This window comes from Oryx dammah, unplaced genomic scaffold (assembly GCF_014754425.2).
Source record: "Oryx dammah isolate SB20612 unplaced genomic scaffold, SCBI_Odam_1.1 HiC_scaffold_11, whole genome shotgun sequence".
Classification (NCBI taxonomy): Eukaryota; Metazoa; Chordata; class Mammalia; order Artiodactyla; family Bovidae; genus Oryx; species Oryx dammah.
In genome coordinates this window covers 42,886,226-42,904,576 of record NW_024070195.1, presented here as the reverse complement: position 1 = coordinate 42,904,576, position 18,351 = coordinate 42,886,226, and the positions used below count along the sequence as shown (strand labels likewise).

At 62.3% G+C, this 18,351-nt stretch overlaps 1 protein-coding gene across 2 annotated transcripts in view; it reads left to right on the top strand.

The window, feature by feature from the left end:
* Nucleotides 1-18,207, top strand: part of ITPR3 (inositol 1,4,5-trisphosphate receptor type 3) — a 67,329-nt gene extending 49,122 nt beyond the window's left edge. Inside the window, exons 28-57 of one of the 2 annotated variants that reach the window (XM_040249087.1) lie at nucleotides 334-456; nucleotides 537-737; nucleotides 1,699-1,950; nucleotides 2,166-2,291; nucleotides 2,404-2,529; nucleotides 3,745-3,865; nucleotides 4,374-4,564; nucleotides 5,108-5,256; nucleotides 5,390-5,498; nucleotides 5,621-5,711; nucleotides 5,817-5,986; nucleotides 7,078-7,252; nucleotides 7,402-7,586; nucleotides 7,963-8,163; nucleotides 8,309-8,419; nucleotides 8,823-8,918; nucleotides 9,035-9,136; nucleotides 9,214-9,300; nucleotides 9,820-9,930; nucleotides 10,050-10,242; nucleotides 10,551-10,676; nucleotides 11,067-11,239; nucleotides 12,093-12,257; nucleotides 12,902-13,094; nucleotides 13,538-13,642; nucleotides 13,728-13,855; nucleotides 14,525-14,690; nucleotides 15,254-15,414; nucleotides 16,683-16,844; nucleotides 17,406-18,207. In XM_040249087.1, coding sequence (XP_040105021.1) covers nucleotides 334-456; nucleotides 537-737; nucleotides 1,699-1,950; nucleotides 2,166-2,291; nucleotides 2,404-2,529; nucleotides 3,745-3,865; nucleotides 4,374-4,564; nucleotides 5,108-5,256; nucleotides 5,390-5,498; nucleotides 5,621-5,711; nucleotides 5,817-5,986; nucleotides 7,078-7,252; nucleotides 7,402-7,586; nucleotides 7,963-8,163; nucleotides 8,309-8,419; nucleotides 8,823-8,918; nucleotides 9,035-9,136; nucleotides 9,214-9,300; nucleotides 9,820-9,930; nucleotides 10,050-10,242; nucleotides 10,551-10,676; nucleotides 11,067-11,239; nucleotides 12,093-12,257; nucleotides 12,902-13,094; nucleotides 13,538-13,642; nucleotides 13,728-13,855; nucleotides 14,525-14,690; nucleotides 15,254-15,414; nucleotides 16,683-16,844; nucleotides 17,406-17,474 — 4,368 coding nt within the window. In that variant the 3' untranslated portion in view covers nucleotides 17,475-18,207. The remainder of the gene's footprint in view (nucleotides 1-333; nucleotides 457-536; nucleotides 738-1,698; nucleotides 1,951-2,165; nucleotides 2,292-2,403; nucleotides 2,530-3,744; nucleotides 3,866-4,373; nucleotides 4,565-5,107; nucleotides 5,257-5,389; nucleotides 5,499-5,620; nucleotides 5,712-5,816; nucleotides 5,987-7,077; nucleotides 7,253-7,401; nucleotides 7,587-7,962; nucleotides 8,164-8,308; nucleotides 8,420-8,822; nucleotides 8,919-9,034; nucleotides 9,137-9,213; nucleotides 9,301-9,819; nucleotides 9,931-10,049; nucleotides 10,243-10,550; nucleotides 10,677-11,066; nucleotides 11,240-12,092; nucleotides 12,258-12,901; nucleotides 13,095-13,537; nucleotides 13,643-13,727; nucleotides 13,856-14,524; nucleotides 14,691-15,253; nucleotides 15,415-16,682; nucleotides 16,845-17,405) is intronic. The other variant, XM_040249088.1, reaches the window with a different exon arrangement.
* The last annotated feature ends 144 nt before the right edge of the window (nucleotides 18,208-18,351 follow it).

The window sequence follows — 18,351 nt, the reverse complement described above, 5'->3', positions numbered from 1 at the left end:
TAGCCTTACCCTGGTTGTCCCCAAGCCCACCCTGGCCCCTGACTCCAAACATAGCTTCATCTCAACCATAGACCCCTTCCTGTGACTCATGGTGATCTTGATCCGCCCCCAGGTTTAAGGCTCTGACACCCCCTCAGTGTTCACCTGACCTGACCCCCTTAGCCTTGCTCCCCGACTCCATCCTCATCTCAGGCTCTGACCCTCAGTTCCTCCCACATCTCCGTCTCCTGACCCACCTTGAACCTGGCCACCTAGGGGTCCCAGTGCTGAGCCCTGACCCAGCCCCACACCGGGCCTGGCCTGGGCACCCTCTCCCCTGCTCTCCACATGCAGGGCGACGCCAAGATGATGGAGATCCTGCGCTACACACACCAGTTCCTGCAGAAGTTCTGCGCGGGGAACCCCGGCAACCAGGCCCTGCTGCACAAGCACCTGCACCTCTTCCTCACGCCGGGGGTGAGGGCGCGGGGTCAGGCGGCGGGCGGGGGGCGAGCGCCAGAACCCCCCTCTCTGACAGCCGCTCCGCCTGCCCGCAGCTGCTGGAGGCGGAGACTATGCAGCACATCTTCCTGAACAACTACCAGCTCTGCTCTGAGATCGGGGAGCCCGTCCTGCAGCACTTCGTGCACCTGCTGGCCACGCACGGGCGCCACGTGCAGTACCTGGACTTCCTGCACACCGTCATCAAGGCCGAGGGCAAGTACGTCAAGAAGTGCCAGGACATGATCATGACCGAGGTGAGGGCGCGTGGGGGCGCTCCGGCGGCGGGCAGGTCACAGGGGGGCGCCGGGCTGCCGGGGGGACACGGGGACAGGACTGAGATGCTGAGGCTGGGGCAGCAGAACTTGGGCTGCGGCCTAACAGAGATAGGCCTGCGGGAGCTCAGGTGCCTGGTGGAATTCAGGTCAGAGGCCTGAGAGAGCTCAGTCGCCCATTCCTTCGTTTGTCATTCCTCGTTGTTGATTCACAAGTCACGGAGCACCTGCTGCGTGCCAGGCGCTGTGTACCCCTGGGCGAAACCACTCCAATATGAGCTCTGCGGGCAGGAGCCGCAGCAGGGCCAGGTCACAGCCTTTGTGCGTGTTGCCAGGGCCCCGGTGTCTGGCGCATAGTAGGTGCTCAGTAAAGAAATGAAGAATGAGGGGCTGAGCCTAAATCTGGAACAGACATGCTCTCTGCCCCGGAGCATCTTACAGCCTGGGGAGGGGCAGGGAGAGAAAGGAGCAAACGCCAGAGGGAGATGAGGAACTTAATTGGTGAGCCGTGGGGTCCGGGAGTGCCATGCGGGGTTCATTCCTGACTGCTGTTGTTATATTAACTGTGAAGAACAGAATTGCTGACACGACAGGGACGCAGCTCCTGGAGGGTTTAAATCACAGCGGTGGAAGCACAGGGGAGGACAGCGCGAGTCAGGCTTACAACGGGCTTCCTGGAGGAGGCACCTCGGAGACAAGCCCAAGTGGGATTTCTTTCCTTAGAGGAAGGAGGTCCTTCCTGGGTCTGGGGTTCGATGTCCCAGCTGATAGCAGAGGGTCTGAGATACCAGCCTAGGGCCCCAAAGGCCAGGAAACCCCAGACACTCAGGCAGGGGAGAGTTTTCCTGTGTGTTGGGTGCAGGCCAGGCTCAGGGCCCCGGTCTTTCCCTGGGGAGGGCAGGTGAGGACCGAGGGGCCCGACGTGCCCTCTTCTTGCCCACAGCTGACCAACGCAGGCGACGACGTGGTTGTGTTCTACAATGACAAGGCCTCGCTGGCCCACTTGCTGGACATGATGAAGGCTGCCCGCGACGGCGTGGAGGACCACAGCCCCCTGATGTACCACATCTCTCTGGTGGACCTGCTGGCCGCCTGTGCCGAGGGCAAGAACGTCTACACCGAGATCAAGTGCACGTCCCTGCTGCCCCTGGAGGATGTGGTGTCTGTGGTGACGCACGAGGACTGCATCACTGAGGTGGGGAGGCAAGCGCTGGGGGGGGCCGGGCCGGAGCAGCCCCTCGGTCCTGCTCAGGGAGGGGAGGGACGGGGCTGGGAGGCGGGGAGGCAGAGGGGAGGCTGGCAGAGGAGCCGGGGGAGGTCGGGCAGAAGCACGAGGGGGAGAGCCTGGCCGGGCCTGGGGCTGGGGCTGGGTGCCGCTGGCGCCCTGACCTCCCAGCCCTGCCTGCGCAGGTGAAGATGGCCTATGTGAATTTCGTGAACCACTGCTATGTGGACACAGAGGTGGAGATGAAGGAGATCTACACCAGCAACCACATCTGGACCCTCTTTGAGAACTTCACCCTGGACATGGCTCGGGTGTGTGCCTGTGGGAGCATGGGCCCGAGCTGGCCCCTGGAGCGGGACCCGGCCGCCTGCGTCGTGGGGCGTGAGTGGAGAGGTCCCCAGGCATCGGTCTCTCCTACCCCAGGTTTGCAGCAAGCGTGAGAGGCGCCTGGCTGACCCCGCCCTGGAGAAGTACGTGCTGACCGTCGTGCTGGACACCATCAGCGCTTTCTTCAGCTCCCCGTTCTCTGAGAACAGCACCTCCCTGCAGGTGGGCGCCTGCTGCTGGCGGCTTCGGGGCGGGGAGAGCCAGAGTGTGCATATTCACGTTTCCTTGCAGTGCGTTAGTTGTCAATGCTGTGTAACAAATTGCCCCCAATCCACAAACATGCATTACCTCACAGTTTCTGTGGGTCGGGAATTACGGTGGGAACTGCCACAGGTCAGGAATTCCTAGATTCGCCTGGGTCTCGGGGTGGCCAGGGACACCTGGCGGCCGTTACCCACCAGAGACAAGGTGATGCTTACCACACTGGCTGGCAGAGCTGAAGCGGGGGAGTCGGATGCGAAGAATCTCCCAAGTTGGCCTTGCTCCTCTGCAGAAGAGCTCTAGGCTGGGAACAGGTGTTGGACTTGGATGTCTGAGAGTCATAGCCCCCCAGTCGGTCACAGCCCCAGAGCCCCTTGAGGAAGGAGCCTGCTACCTAATTCATAAACACCGGAAGGACATGCAGAAAGCCAATCAGAGTGCTGCCTGTAGGTAGAGGGGCTGAGGGTGGAGCAGGGATAGTGTGTCTTAGAGTAGCAAGAAAGTGCTGGGTTCCACTCTCCCAGCCAGGATGGGCTTGTTTGACACATGGGTTTGGTCCCTAGGACCCCTCTGGGACTTAGTGATATGTATCAATTTTCCCTGTCTCTTATCAGCTACAGGGCAGAGAATGAGAGAGTGGGGTGAGAGGTTCACGGATGGGAGCAAGACTCCCTGAAGTATTCCTTTTTAATTTTTATTTTATTATTTATTTCGGCTGTGCCATGTGACTTGAGGGATCTTAGTTCCCCAATCAGGGATCAAACCCTGGTCTTGAGCAGTGAAAGCAAGGAGTCCTAACCACTAGACTGCCAGGGAATTCCTGAAGTGTTCCTTTTTATAACTTTTTGTTTAGAACCATGTAAATATTTCCCCTTCCCACTGCATTTAATTTATTGGAAATTTTTTTAAAGGAAGAAAAGGGTCAGCAATAGTTATAAGCCCCAGGCCTGGACCATGGGGAGTTCTCACAGGGCTGCCATGTATAGTTGGGCAGGTTGTGCACCGCTGAGAGGAAAGGGGGTGCTTTTTTCCAACTGGCACAAAGGCCCATGGTAGCTCTTGGTGGTCCTGCCCCTCTCCCTACACCCAGACTCGGTGAGCCTGGGCCCGGGGTGCGGGGCTGCCCGGGGAGGAGGGCAGGCCAGGCTGCAGCAGCAGGCACGTTGCCTCTTGCAGACGCACCAGACGATTGTGGTGCAGCTGCTGCAGTCCACCATGCGGCTGCTCGAGTGTCCGTGGCTGCAGCAGCAGCACAAGGGCTCCGTAGAGGCCTGCATCCGGACCCTCGCCATGGTGGGTGAGTGTCCCGGGGCGCTGGGCAGCCCCCACCGCCCCTCCCCTCCCCTGCCTCCGCCCTGGGGATGCCTGCCCTCCCAGTAAATACCTTATCCCCACGTTCGTCCGTCAGCTGCTCCTAGGTGGTGCTCAGTAAGTCCTTCCTGGTGTCTAACTGGCATCTGGCAATCCAGAGAAACTGTTTTCTGCTCTGAGTCAGTTCCCCAGAGGAGAGTGCTGGGGGATATCCTCAAGCACAGTTTTTTGGGCTTACAAATGGTCTCAGGCAGGAAGGAGGCTATAGGTTGTTAGGGAGGTGGGTAGAGTGGAGGGGAAGGGTCCGTGTGGAGCCAGGGTGGAAACAAAGAGGCAAGAACTCCCTCTTTTTATCCCCAAAAGGGAAGAGGGCACCTCAGTCCAAGTGGGGACCAGTGTTGGGGCCCCAGCACCCTCAGCCCTGCCCCCCTGAGCCTGGCCCTTCTGGCTGAGCCCCCGCCAGCCCTCCAGCACCCCAACCCTTCTCCCCTCAGCCAAGGGCCGGGCCATCTCGCTGCCCATGGACTTGGATGCCCACATCAGCTCACTGCTCAGCAGTGGCGCCAGCTGTGTGGCTGCTGCCCAGCGGAATGCCTCCAATTACAAGACGGCCACGCGGGCCTTCCCCCGTGTCATGCCCACAGCCAACCAGTGGGACTACAAGAACATCATCGAGAAGCTGCAGGTGGGCGGGGCGCTGTGGCAGGGCTGCTTCTGGACGGGCCTGTGCTCGGGCTGCATCCTTTCTGGACTGTCCATTCCCGCCTGGAGGGAGCTGGCTAGCTTGTCCCATCCTGGGGGCTGCCAGGGGCAGGGGCTCCGTTCCAGGGCTGGCTCTCACCAAGGGGGCTGGGACGCCTCTTGCTCGAGATAGCACCTTCGTGTTTCTCTCTCACCCTTACATTGTCTCACTGGCTTCCAGACGGGGCGTGGTGGGTCACTGTCCTCCTGTGGCAGAAGACTGAGGCCCAGAGAGGGCGAGGGGCTTGCCCAGGTCCGCACGGAGCTAGAGGAGGGGCTGGGGGAAAGGCCAGGGTGTGCTGGGGGCTCCGAGCAGCCAGGTGTCCCGCTCTGTGCCCGGCGGCTCTGCGGTCCCAGGGCCCTCAGATGAGGGCGGTCAGTCTGTGGGGCCCTTTGGTGCTGGGGAATGGTGGTCACGCCCTGGTCATCTCTTGGGCCTGGGTGGCCTGCAGCTCGCCCAGCGGTGACCCCGCCTTGCCCACCGCAGGACATCATCACTGCCCTGGAGGAGCGGCTGAGGCCCCTGGTCCAGGCCGAGCTGTCTGTGCTGGTGGACGTCCTGCACTGGCCTGAGCTGCTCTTCCTAGAGGGCAGTGAGGCCTACCAGCGCTGTGAGAGCGGGGGCTTCCTGTCCAAGTGAGTGCTGATCCAGGGCCCGGGGGTGCAGGGGCACAACGGCCCAGGGTGGGGAAGGCCTGGGGGGTTGGGGGCGGTGGCTGTGCAGATGGTAAGGGGCTGCCCCGAGCATGGCCCTCTCCGCTGCGGTCAGGCTGATCCAGCACACCAAGGACCTTATGGAGTCAGAGGAGAAGCTGTGCGTCAAGGTGCTAAGGACGCTGCAGCAGATGCTGCTGAAGAAGACCAAGTACGGGGACCGGGTGAGTGCCTGGGGGGCTGGGCGCCGGGTGGGCCTGGCCACGGGAGCTTCAGGGCTAGGACTGCCTGGCTGGATGGTAAAGGGTGAGATGGGCTGCCATGGGTCTCGCTCCCTTCCCTGCAGGGCAACCAGCTGCGCAAGATGCTGCTACAAAACTACCTCCAGAACCGGAAGTCCAGCTCGAGGGGGGACCTCCCGGACCCCATGGGCACCGGTCAGTCCTGCGTCCCCCCTGCTAGGCCTCTGGGAAGCCAATTCACCCCAGGCCTTTCCTTCCCCTCCCTCCACGCTCCTCCCTAAGTGAGTTTCCTGCCTCCAGGCCTGGACCAAGACTGGTCGGCAATCGCAGCCACCCAGTGCCGGCTGGACAAGGAGGGGGCCACCAAGCTGGTGTGTGACCTCATCACCAGCACCAAGAACGAGAAGATCTTCCAGGAGAGCATCGGCCTGGCCATCCGCCTGCTGGACGGCGGCAACACCGAGATTCAGGTGTGCCAGTCGCTGAGGCCCTGTGGGCAGGCATCCAGCCCCAGGGGGCAATGCCAGTCCGACTACTCGGTGGCTCTGCCTCCTCTGTCTGCTCTGTGTCACGTGGCCCTTTTGCATTCTACACCCCTCCATCCCGGCCTGGGCCTGTTGCCCACCATCTCTGCCCCAATTATGTCCACCGTTCTTGCCTCTCAGCCTCTGCTCAGGCCTCCTTCCCTGCCCTCCCACATGCTCCTTAGCCTTTGGTATCCAACTAAAAACCTGCTTTCTCCAAAAGCCCTCTCTGATGGTCTTACCTCTGTTCATTTATTCATTCATTCTGATAAGTTTATGTTGAGTGAGTGCCTTCTGTGTGCCTGGCAGTGTTCTAGGCTCTAGGACAAAAGAGCCAGAACCTATGTTCCCTTAGTTCTTGTATCCTAGTGGGGACAGTAGTCCCTACCTGCAGTCCCCATGTAATACCGAGAGCATGCGGACAGCGATAATGCAGGAAGGGGCTTTGGGGGTGCCGGGCCAGGGGAGTCTTAGGAGGAGTCATCAGGAAAGCCCCTGGCAGGGGAACGTTTGAATGAGGACCTGGAAGTGAGTACGTGGAGAAGGGGGGGCAGGGGGCAGGGGGTAGAGCACGCTGCGGAAGCTGTGAAGGGGAAGTGGCTCCTGTGGCCAGAGGGGGTGGGGGAGGGGTGGTAGGCGCTGGGGTGGGGGGGGGTGGCAGGTTATCACGTGGCCTTGTGGCCCCCGTGGGCCTGGGCTTGCCTCTGGGGAGATGGGGTAGCTGCAGGGTTTTGAGGAGAGAAGGGATGTGACTTGGACTTCAGAGTGACCCCTCTGGCTGCTCTGTGGGGAAGTGATGGGGAGCCAGAGCAGGTGTCAGTGGGCAGGAAGCTCGTGCAGGCCTCCCATATGGCGGTCACTAGCCCTCCCCCTCTACCTCTGCTGGTCTCAACTGTCCCCACCCTGGCCTCAGGCACAGGGCACCGGGAAGTCTGTCTCCCCTGCCTTGACCCTGCAGCACAGGAGGGAGCCTTCTGGGACCGCACCCAGGCCCAGTGCTGAGGCACCCTGCCCCTCCATCTCCCCGTTCTCCCCAGAAATCCTTCTACAACCTGATGACGAGCGACAAGAAGTCAGAGCGCTTCTTCAAGGTGCTGCACGACCGCATGAAGCGGGCCCAGCAGGAGACCAAGTCCACAGTGGCCGTCAACATGAGCGACCTGGGCAGCCAGCCGCGTGAGGACCGTGAGCAGGCAGACCCCACCTCCAAAGGTCAGGCTCAGGGGTGACTGACGGGCCGGGGATGCGGACTGGGGCAGGAGGCAAGGTGGGTGGGCTGAGTTGTAAGCCTGGGAACGGAGGGTGAGGGCGAGGGTCTGAGCACTCCCAGAAGCCCCAGCCTCACAGGCCTCACCCCGCAGGCCGCGTGGCCTCCTTCTCGATGCCCAGCTCCTCATCCCGCTATGCATTGGGCCCCAGCCTGCACCGGGGGCACGAGGTGGGTGAACGCGTACAGAGCAACGAGATGGGCACGTCCGTGCTTATCATGCAGCCCATACTGCGCTTTCTGCAGTTGCTGTGTGAGAACCACAACCGGGACCTGCAGGTGAGGCCCTGCCCTGCTCCGCCCCGCCCGGCCCCGGCCCCGCCCCTCCTATGCCCCTCCCTGCCCCAGGGCCCCCCCCCCCCTACCGCCCCGCCCCTCCCCTCCCCACGCCCCGCCTACCTGCGCCCCACTCTGCCCCCACCCCCCCCCAGGTCTCCACCCCCACCCCTCCCTGCGCCCTGCCCCCCCCGTACCCCGCCCCGCCTCCCGAAACTTGCACATACTCTGCGCCCGGCATCAGGCCTGGGCACCACGGCGTGCGGCTCCGAGGCCGGCAAGGCCCCCCATCTTTGTCGCCCGCGTGATTGTGGTCCCCAGGCAGGCCCTCCCTCTGTGCTGCAGCGGCGCCATGCGTGTCCCTCCCCATGCTCTGTAGAACTTCCTGCGCTGCCAGAACAATAAGACAAACTACAACCTGGTATGCGAGACGCTGCAGTTCCTGGACATCATGTGCGGCAGCACCACAGGTGGCCTGGGGCTGCTGGGGCTCTACATCAACGAGGACAACGTGGGCCTCGTCATCCAGACCCTGGAGACCCTCACCGAGTACTGTCAGGGCCCCTGCCACGAGAACCAGGTGAGCCATGGGAGCTGCGTGTGGTTGCGTGGACCCGGGGAAGGACGGAGCAGGCTGGGCAGGGGGCAGGCCCAAGCCCTTGGAGCTCCCATGGGTTCTGAGAGGCCCAGGGCCCCGTGTCATCCCCGCCCCTGCCTCCCGCCAGACCTGCATCGTGACGCACGAGTCCAATGGCATAGACATCATCACCGCGCTGATTCTCAATGACATCAGCCCCCTGTGCAAGTACCGTATGGACCTGGTGCTGCAACTCAAGGTGCGGCCCGGGGCAGCCCACGTGGGCACGTGCAGGTGTGCATGCTGGTGTGTGCCGTGTGGGCATCGTGTGTGTAAGCATGGGTGACGTGCAGGTGTGTGATGTATGCATGTTCATTGTGCACACGAGTGCATGTGTGAGCAAACGTGCTGGGTGTACATGTGCTCTAGAAGTGGACGTGCTCTGGGTTTATCCGAGGGCCTCGTGTCCATGCCTGCTGTGTGGGTGTGGGTGTGCTTGCCACAGAGTGGGGGAAGGTGGCCTGGATACACAGCACCCTTCTCAGCAAGCCCTGGGGTCAGTGGGGAACAAGAAGGCCATGAGACTTGTGGGCAGAGGCTGTTACAGAATAGTCAGGGAAGGGGTTGGGGGCCCTCAGACTGTGGCCTGTCTTCCACCCCAGGACAATGCCTCCAAGCTGCTCCTGGCTCTGATGGAGAGCCGGCACGACAGTGAAAACGCCGAGCGCATCCTCATCAGCCTACGGCCCCAGGAGCTGGTGAGGCTGGGCTGGTAGTCAGGTGGGGCGGTGGCCCAGGTGGGTGTGCTGGCAGTCAGGGCCCAGCCCTCCCTGCGCCCCAAGAAGAGGGCACTCAGCAGGCTCTGCCCCGCCAGGTGGATGTCATCAAGAAGGCCTACCTGCAGGAAGAGGAGCGTGAGAACTCAGACGTGAGCCCCCGTGAAGTGGGCCACAACATCTACATCCTGGCACTGCAGGTACCAGCCACACCCCACAACCCCTGGCAGGTGGACCCACGCCTCGACCACTCCCCATGACTCTGCTGCCCTCCCAGCTCTCCAGGCACAACAAGCAGCTGCAGCACCTCCTGAAGCCTGTGAAGCGCATCCAAGAGGAGGAGGCCGAGGGCATCTCTTCCATGGTGGGGGCCCAGAGGACAAGGGTGGGCGGGGGGCGTGGCTAATGCTGAGCTGGGGCGGGACTTATATTTAGGGGCGGGGTTAGGCGGCAGATTGGATGGGATAGTATCTGGGGGTGAGGCTAGGGATTGAGAACGGGCTATGACCTAGGGGCAGGGCTGAGGACTGAGCGAGACCTCAGAGCCCGGCTGGAATCTGGGATGGGGGCGGGCGGGGGTGGGGTGGGGTGGAGATGCTGGCTGAGAACCCGCGGGAGCAGCCCTGGTGATCCCGATGTAACCGGAACAGTGGAGTGGGGACAGGGCTGCGGCCTGGTTCTGGGGTGGGTCTGGAAGCCTAGAGGAGGACCTCAGGATGCACCTAGGCAGGGTTGTGAAGGGCCCTGACTGTCCCGCAGGACTGTCTCCCCTTTGGGGCTGGGTCAGGTCTAGCTGGGGGTCACTCACTGCAGTGTAGCTCAGGGCAGGGCTCAGTCCCGGAGGCGGGGTCTGCCAGGCCTGACCCAGGCACCCCCACCCCAGCTCAGCCTCAACAACAAGCAGCTGTCGCAGATGCTCAAGTCCTCAGCCCCGGTGCAGGAGCAGGAGGAGGACCCGCTGGCCTACTATGAGAACCACACCTCCCAGATAGAGGTGGGGCCCGGGGGCATGATGGGGCGGGGCCGACAGCGAGGGTGGGGCCTCAGTGGGGGTGGGCCCCCAGCGGGGGCGGGGCCGAGGCTCGGGGCTGACCAGGCACCGTGTCCGTCCAGATCGTGAGGCAGGACCGCAGCATGGAGCAGATCGTGTTCCCCGTGCCCGGCATCTGCCAGTTCCTGACGGAAGAGACCAAGCACCGGCTCTTCACCACCACCGAGCAGGACGAGCAGGGCAGCAAAGTGAGCGACTTCTTCGACCAGTCCTCCTTCCTGCACAACGAGATGGAGTGGCAGCGCAAGCTCCGCAGTGAGGACCCGCGGGCGGGTGGGCGGGCGGGCACGATGAACTGGCTGGAGCTGCTTACTGATGCCCCTGACGCCTCCCTCATCCCCCTGACGCCTCCCTCACGCCTCCCTTATCCCCCTGATGCCTCCCTCACGCCCCTGACGCCTCCCTCATCCCCCTGACGCCTCCCTCACCTGGTGGTGAGGGCCCCACCGCCACTCCAAGGAGGGAGCCAATCATGTTTTGCTCCTGAATTGTGGCCTGAGGCTGGTGGCCCCCGCCTGGGGTGGGCAGATGATATTAACCCTTGCCCGCCCCCCCTCTCCCAGGCATGCCACTCATCTACTGGTTCTCCCGCCGCATGACTCTCTGGGGCAGCATCTCCTTCAACCTGGCAGTATTTATCAACATCATCATTGCCTTCTTCTACCCCTATGTGGAGGGCGCGTCCACAGGTGAGGACACCTCAGTGCAGGTGGAGGGCCCTGAGCCTTCCATAGCCCCTCCTATGATGTGAGCAGGGCCTTGGGGCTGGCCAGGCCCTGAGGGGACTGGGTGCAGCGTGGGGAGCAGTGCCCTTTGGGTTCTGCACCTTATCACCGGGGCAGACAGGGCCCGTGCGCTCTGGAGACAGCGCGCATACATACATGTAAGGCAGAGAGCAGTTTGGTAGCAGCAGCTGGAGGCGGTAGCAAGACCTCCTCCAGAGGCAGGGGTGATGGGCGGAGCCCTGCAGCCGGGTGACCAACTTATAGGGAAGGCTCCCGGGAAGGGGGAGGCTTCTTGGGGTCTGTGGGGTAGGTGGGTGTAAGTGAGCCGCCCTGTCTCTGCTCCCGGGCCCCCAGGCGTGCTGGGCTCCCCGCTCATCTCGCTGCTCTTCTGGATCCTCATCTGCTTCTCCATCGCGGCCCTGTTCACCAAGCGCTACAGCATCCGCCCCCTCATCGTGGCGCTCATCTTGCGCTCCATCTACTACCTGGGCATTGGGCCCACGCTCAACATCTTGGGTGCCCTCAACGTGAGTGCCAGAGCACCCCAGCCCCTACCTCTCAGGGTTCATCACGTAGTCGGACCTGAAGTGGGCCTGCTGCCTCCCACTGGCCACTGCTCTGCCCCATCCCTCGGTCCATGCGCCGGGATCATTACAGACCCGAGGTTGGGACCACTCTGTCTTCTCCATCCTCCTGAACAACTCAGGGCAGCAGACAGTCGGAGCCAGCCAGCCAGGAGCCACTTCGGGGCACCAGCTTCAGGGCTGCTGGGTACCCAGAGTTAGTTGTGCACTGCCCGAAGGCACATTGAGGACATCAAAGATTTATGTGTTATGACAGTTTCCTGACAGAAATAAAGTGCCTCAAGCAAGTGGGGGGTACCTTTTCGTAACTTAATTATCGTAAAGGCCAAGGGCGTTCTTCTCTGACCTGTTCTCCTTTTCTTGCATCTTTCTTTCTGGTGGCTCAAACGATGAAGAATCTGCAGGAGACCTGGGTTCGATCCCTGGGTCAGGAAACTCCCTTGGAGAAGGGAATGGCAACCCACTCCAGTATTCTTGCCTGGAGAATCCCACGGACAGAGGAGCTGGTGGTGGTCTACAGTCCATGGGGTCGCAAAGAGTCGGACACGACTGAGTGACTTAACACTCACTTTTCACTTCTTCCTGAAGCTGGGGTCCCCCAGGGACCTTCCTCTATTCTAGTCCCGGAAGCATTTCAGGGAGCATTTTCATTAATGCCATGTCTCCCATGCTGAGCAAGACCAGCTCAGACCCACTCTCTTGAAGACCTGGCCTCTGCTCTGGGCCTGGCCCCAGGAGTGGGGGGTTCAGGGTGGGAGGTAGGGCACCAACCCCCACGCCCTGCACTTGCCCACAGCTGACGAACAAGATCGTGTTCGTGGTGAGCTTCGTGGGCAACCGTGGCACCTTCATCCGGGGCTATAAGGCCATGGTCATGGACATGGAGTTCCTGTACCACGTGGGCTACATTCTGACGAGTGTCTTGGGCCTCTTCGCCCACGAGCTCTTCTACAGCATCCTGGTGAGGCCCCGGTGGGGATGGGGCTGGGCAGGGAGGACGGGCAGCTGGGGCTTCCTGCCTGTTGCTGGCAGTTCCCCAGCGCCAGGCGTCTTGCTGCTGGGCTGGGAGAAGAGGATTTCCAGTGTCCTCATCTGCTGGACCCAGCCTGGCCTTCAAAAACTGATGGTCCCATCTCCCCTGTACAGTGGGGGTTCAAGCCTGGACCCTGGAGCTAGGCCATCGGGGTTTGCATCCCAGTGTGGCCCCTCCTAGCTGTGTAACCTTGGGCAGGTTTCCTAACTGCCCGTGCCTCAGTTTCCCCATCTGTAACGTGGATCATTAACAGCACCTGTCCTCCAGAATAGCTGTGAGGATGAAGTGAGATGCTGCACGACAGTCTTGTAGAGCGTCCTTGCAGGTAGCGAGTGTGCCGTCAGAGCTGGCCGTCTTCCTCCGGCCGCGCTTGGTGCTCATTCCGCCCTCATGCTTTCCCCGGGCCCCCTCCTTCTGGGGCTTTAGGACTCTGGGCTCCTCGGAGATGTCGCCCCTGACAGGCCCATGGGCCTGGTTCCACCCGCCTAAGCGCAGACCTCTTTGGGGGAGATGTGGGACCCAGTGGGAAGCAGGCAGCCTGTGGGTCCAGCCGTGTCTTTTCTGCCGTGCAGCTCTTTGACCTCATCTACCGCGAAGAGACGCTGTTCAATGTCATCAAGAGCGTGACCCGCAACGGCCGCTCCATCCTGCTGACCGCCCTGCTGGCCCTCATCCTGGTCTACCTCTTCTCCATCGTCGGCTTCCTCTTCCTCAAGGATGACTTCATCCTTGAGGTGGACCGGCTGCCCAGCAACCACTCCAGAGGTCTGTGGTGCCTCTCCTGGGAGGGGGTGGGGATGAGAGGCCTGCACAAGCGGAGTGCTTATCCCGCCAGGCCCCCCTGTTTCTCTTCTTGGGTTCTGGGTGGAGTCTTAACTCACACCAACCTGCCTCCCTCTTCCCTGGGACAGACTGTGGAGGGTGGGAGAGGCTTGAGTCACTCTGGTTTGCAGACCCTGTGGTTCAGGTTAAACTTGGTACTTGTGGGAGCTGCCTGTGTGCCAGGGTTGGGGGTGCAGAGCCCCTCCCCTGCCCTTGGAGCGCAACCCTGCAGGGGCAGGTACACGTAGACCCTTCACTGTAGCCCGACAGTGGGGAGCTGGTAGCATCAGGGCAGGCTTCCTGGAGGAGGTGATGCTGGAGTCAGAACTAGGGACATGATGAGGCCAGGTCCTTGGACCTCCTGACCTTGACCCTGTCCCCTGCAGCCAACCCCCTGGGGATGCCACACGGAGCTGCCACGTTTGTGAACACGTGCAGTGGGGACAACGTGGACTGTGACTCAGGAGTCTCTGTGCCTGAGGTCCTGGCAGGTGAGGGCAGTGTGTCTCAGGAGTGGGGTGCAGTGGGGGTGGAAGCAGGCTCCTGGCCGGGGCTGAGCGCGTGCTCCGCTTGTAGAGGACGAGGAGCCGGACAGCACGGAGCGGGCCTGTGACACCCTGCTCATGTGCATCGTCACCGTCATGAACCACGGGCTGCGCAACGGCGGTGGCGTGGGGGACATCCTCCGCAAGCCCTCCAAAGATGTGAGTTCCCCGGCCCCGCCCCCAGGTCCCGGCCAGCAGGGCAGCCCAGTCTCCCCCATGTTCAGGGGAGCGAGCCCCCCCCAGTCACGTCCCCACGCCGCTGTGTGCCCCCTGCTCCCGGGCAGTTACGGGGTAGCTGTGCTACCTCCCAGCCCCGTCAGCCCAGCTGAGCCCTCTAGCTTGCAGTGGGAGCCCTCTAGCTCGCGGTGCATGCTCTGAGGGAAGACCTTGGCACCCAGCTTTCTCAGGCTAGGAAAGCTGTGAGTCAGACAGTGGGCGGGTCCTGGGCCCCAGCCTGCAGCCGGGGCGACCGGGTGGGGAAGAGGCCTCGGGGTTTGGCGCAGCGTGTGCAAGCAGCCACGCGTTCCCAGGATGAGTCTGTCCCCAGTGGCCCGAGGGGTGAGAAGCTGCTCCTTGGCCAGGGGTCCCCTAGAATGAGTGAGATCACGTGTCCTGAGGGCAGCAGAGGAGTTCAGAGCCACTCGTCCCCTCCCCAGCGGTCAGGGGTGGGCACAGCTGAGGCCTGGCCCCCCCACGCCAGACTCCTCCTCAAGGGCCTCTTCCCAGCGATTCTGACTCTGTAAGGAGGCGGGTCCTCTCCACCGTCTTCGGGGCCTTCACGCCCTTCTGGGAGCTGCTGGGCCCAGCCTCCCTGCCTCCCTCCCACAGGAGTCTCTCTTCCCCGCCCGAGTGGTCTACGACCTCCTGTTCTTCTTCATCGTCATCATCATCGTGCTGAACCTCATCTTTGGGGTGATCATTGACACCTTTGCCGACTTGCGCAGCGAGAAGCAGAAGAAGGAAGAGATTCTCAAGACCACGTGCTTCATCTGCGGTGAGGCTGGGCTCCCGCCGGGAGGCTGTGGCCGTCAGCAGCCTCCGTCCGTGCTTCCTGGGTCCTGTGGCCCCAGGGAGCCCTGCCCCGGGCCGGCAGCTTGGTGACTGTTCACTTATCCCAGAACTGGGGAGAACAGAGCCCTGCCCAAGTGCGGAGTCGTCGAGGGAGCAGGGAGGGGCCTCGAAACCCTTCCTTTAAATTCTGGGTCCCAGATGAGGAAACCAGCCTGGCCTTTCTACCCCCACCAACCCATCCTCTTCCAGCCTCTGTGGGTGAAGCAGCAGGGTCCCCTGTGGGAACTGGCCCCTCGTCAAGCCCTCCCCACGCCCCCGGCCCTGGGCTCCTGGCGTCTGTAGGGTCCCCACGGCACTGTGGCAGGGCAGGGGCTGCTGCTTTAAATGTAGCTCAGAGCAGGCTGTCACCTGCCCTCATCAGTACTTGCAGCCTGAGAACAGTGCCCTCGCGGTGTCAGGAGGCCCTGCCCGCCCACCGGGGCTCTCGGATGGGGTGCCTCTCGGAGGCGGGAAGCCCGCCTTCACTGCCACCCCCCGCTTCCCCAGGTCTGGAGAGGGACAAGTTTGACAACAAGACCGTGTCGTTTGAGGAGCACATCAAGTTCGAGCACAACATGTGGAACTATCTGTACTTCATCGTGCTGGTCCGCGTGAAGAACAAGACAGACTACACGGGGCCGGAGAGCTACGTGGCCCAGATGATCAAGGTGAGGGCCTGGGGGGCGAGGGGCGGCGGGGGACGGCTGTGGACCCTTGTTCAGAGGCAGCAGGGGGCGGGGAGCAGCTGGAGCTGGGTCCTCCGGAGCCCCCAGCCCTGCTGTGCTGCAGAGGGGGGCCTCTGGAAAAAGCCTCCAGAGGGTGCAGGTGGTGTCTGGGGCCCGTGGATGCCTGGTGCCAGGCGACCCTGCTTGTGGCGACTGCTCTGTGGCCCTTTCTGAGGGGCCTTTTCTGTTGGGGGTGAGAGGAGGGCGGCTTCCTGAAGCCTGGGTGGTCGCAGGCCGAGAGGGCGCCTGGATGAGCTTCATACTGTCAGACTCAGGAGACATCAGCCATCACTGCCGTCCAGTGCAGTGGCGAGTGAGTGAAGGAGAGGTCTGGAGGGTGAAGGGAGTCCACCTTCAGATTGCCGCACAGCAGTGTGCGTGCTCAGCAGTGTGCGTGCTCGTCGCTCAGTCGTGTCCGAGCCTTTGTGACCCCATGGACTGCAGCCCCCCAGGCTCCTCTGTCCATGGGATTCTCTAGGCAAGAATACTGGAGTGGGTTGCTATGCCCTCCTCCAGGGGATCTTCCCAACCGAGGGATCAAACCCACGTCTCTTAATGTCTTCTACGTTGGTAGGTGGGTTCTTTACCACTGGTGCCACCTGGGGTTGCAGCCTCTAAAAGGAAAGAAAACAACTCGGAAGGGGGTTCTGTACGTGTTTTGAGTCTGTATTTGGACTGGTCTTGAGTGCAGGTTTGTCTGTTGGCCTGAGAATTCAGCTTGCAACAGGTGCCCCCGCCCCGCCACCGCCTCTTAGTCTTAGGAAGCGTGGTTTCGCCTGAGTGTCAGATGCCACTGCCCCCGGCAGAGCTCGCCCCCTCAACATGCCATCTGCCTGACTCGCGCCTTCCTGGGGTGTGGGGCCCGCTGGCGGGGCGGGGCGGGAGGAAGGAAGGAAGGAGAGACGGGTCTGAGTGCAGAGGCCCGTCCTCCGCCTCGCAGGGTGTGAGGAGTAAACGTGATCCCAGCACCACAGCAGGAGGAGACACAGGCTGGAGGAAGTCGGCCGGTCTCCGCGCCGTGCTCCCTGCCCGCACAGGGTCACTCTGGCCCCGCGGGCAGCACCCAGGTCAATTCAGATTTTCCCATGACATGTCCCTGGGGAGTAATTTGGCCATGGGTGTGGCAGCAGGCTTCCCCGACATAACTGCTTTTCTAGAGGCCTTCCTGGGCTGGGCCCGAGTGCGTTCACCCCACGGGGGATGTTTTTCAGAACAAGAACCTGGACTGGTTCCCCCGGATGCGGGCCATGTCCCTGGTGAGCAGCGAGGGGGAGGGGGAGCAGAACGAGATCCGCATCCTCCAGGACAAGCTCAGCGCCACCATGAAGCTGGTGTCCCACCTCACCGCCCAGCTCAGCGAGCTCAAGGAGCAGGTGAGGTCCCAGCCCGCCTGCCTGGGGGCGGGGAGGGTGGTGGAGCCTTTCTGCTTCCTCTGCCCCCTTCCTGCTGGTCCTCCTCTTGGGTCTGGGGTGGAAGACGGGTCCCTTGGAGAGCTGGATGGAGGGGAGATGAGGCGGCCCCTACCCCCATGCCCCTGAAGGGCAGACGGGCAGGGCTGAGCGCGACCTTGTGCAGGTGTGGGGCCTCCCTCGCGCGCCCCCTCACCCCCACCCTGTAGCTGCTAGACTCTGGCCCAGGCGCTGACGGGTTAGGGTGATGGGGAAGTTAGGGCCTCCTTCTGCTTCTCAACACCCGCTCTTGCCCAGAGTGTCCTCTGCGCCATCTGGCAGTGACTAAATACGGTCAGGCAGCCCCTCTTTTAGGTGGGGTGCTCTCCCAGCTGCACCAAATCAGTGTTTGCGAAACGCTAATTGAGGACCAGGGTTTGGGGCTGACGGCCCTGCTGCACCCTGGGGGTCCTTGGCCAGCTGCCAGGGCCGAAAGGGTGGGCTCTGGGTGGCCTGACCCGACCGCTGGCGTCTGTTTAAACCCAGATGACGGAGCAGAGGAAACGCAGGCAGCGCCTGGGCTTCGTGGATGTGCAGAACTGCATGAGCCGCTGAGCTGCCGCGGCAGGCCCGCTGGCCGCAGGGAGACTGGAGTGCTGAGGCTGGGGAGACTGGCCACCCCTTCAGGCTGGGCGCCCGCCCAACCACCAGAACCCACTCGGCCAGACCCCCCAGGCTAGCCTGGAGGGGAAGCTACAGAGCGGACAGCCCTGCCCAGACCAAGCCCCTGGAAGACTCCGAAACTCGCTGGGATGCACTCACCGTAGTGCCTTAGAGGAGTCCGTCCTCGCAGCACTGCTGCTTGGTCCCTTACAGCAGGAACTGACATCGCTTCGTGTTCCTCCTGGTGGGAGACCAGGAGTGGGGTCTCCTTTGTACTCCAAGCACTACATTTTGGTCGCTGCCACCTCTAGCGGGGCGCAGTGACGCTGTTGCTAGTGATTTTAGGGCTTTATTTAACTTATTCATGGTGCCAGCTCGGCCCTTCCCAGGGCTGCGCCCCTCCCCCGGTCCCCAGACCTGGTGTAGACCCTGTAGACCTCAGTGTCCGAGGCCAGGCCAGCCTCGCGGGCACAGCCCCGGGAGGACGGGAGACCGCAGCGTGGAGCCTTGCTCCTCCTGGGCCTCCTGGGGATGGGCACACGCCCAGGGGACTGGGCTGGGGCGTGTCAGGAGGGGCTGGTTTTCACTGCCTGTTTTCTCCTTTTGGTGTAATGTTTTACAAATCCTTTGGCCCGAGAACTAATATGTTAATTGCCTTAAATAAATGAATAAATCTAGTCCATTAGAAAAGGATGCTGGCTCCTTGGGGGGCTGGAGCTGCTGGCAGAGGGCAGTCTGAGCCCCACCTGCTGGCCTGGCCTCACCATGCACTCTTGGGAGATGCTGAGTGCCGTCCGCTCAGCGATTGTGGGACAGAATGCACTGCAGT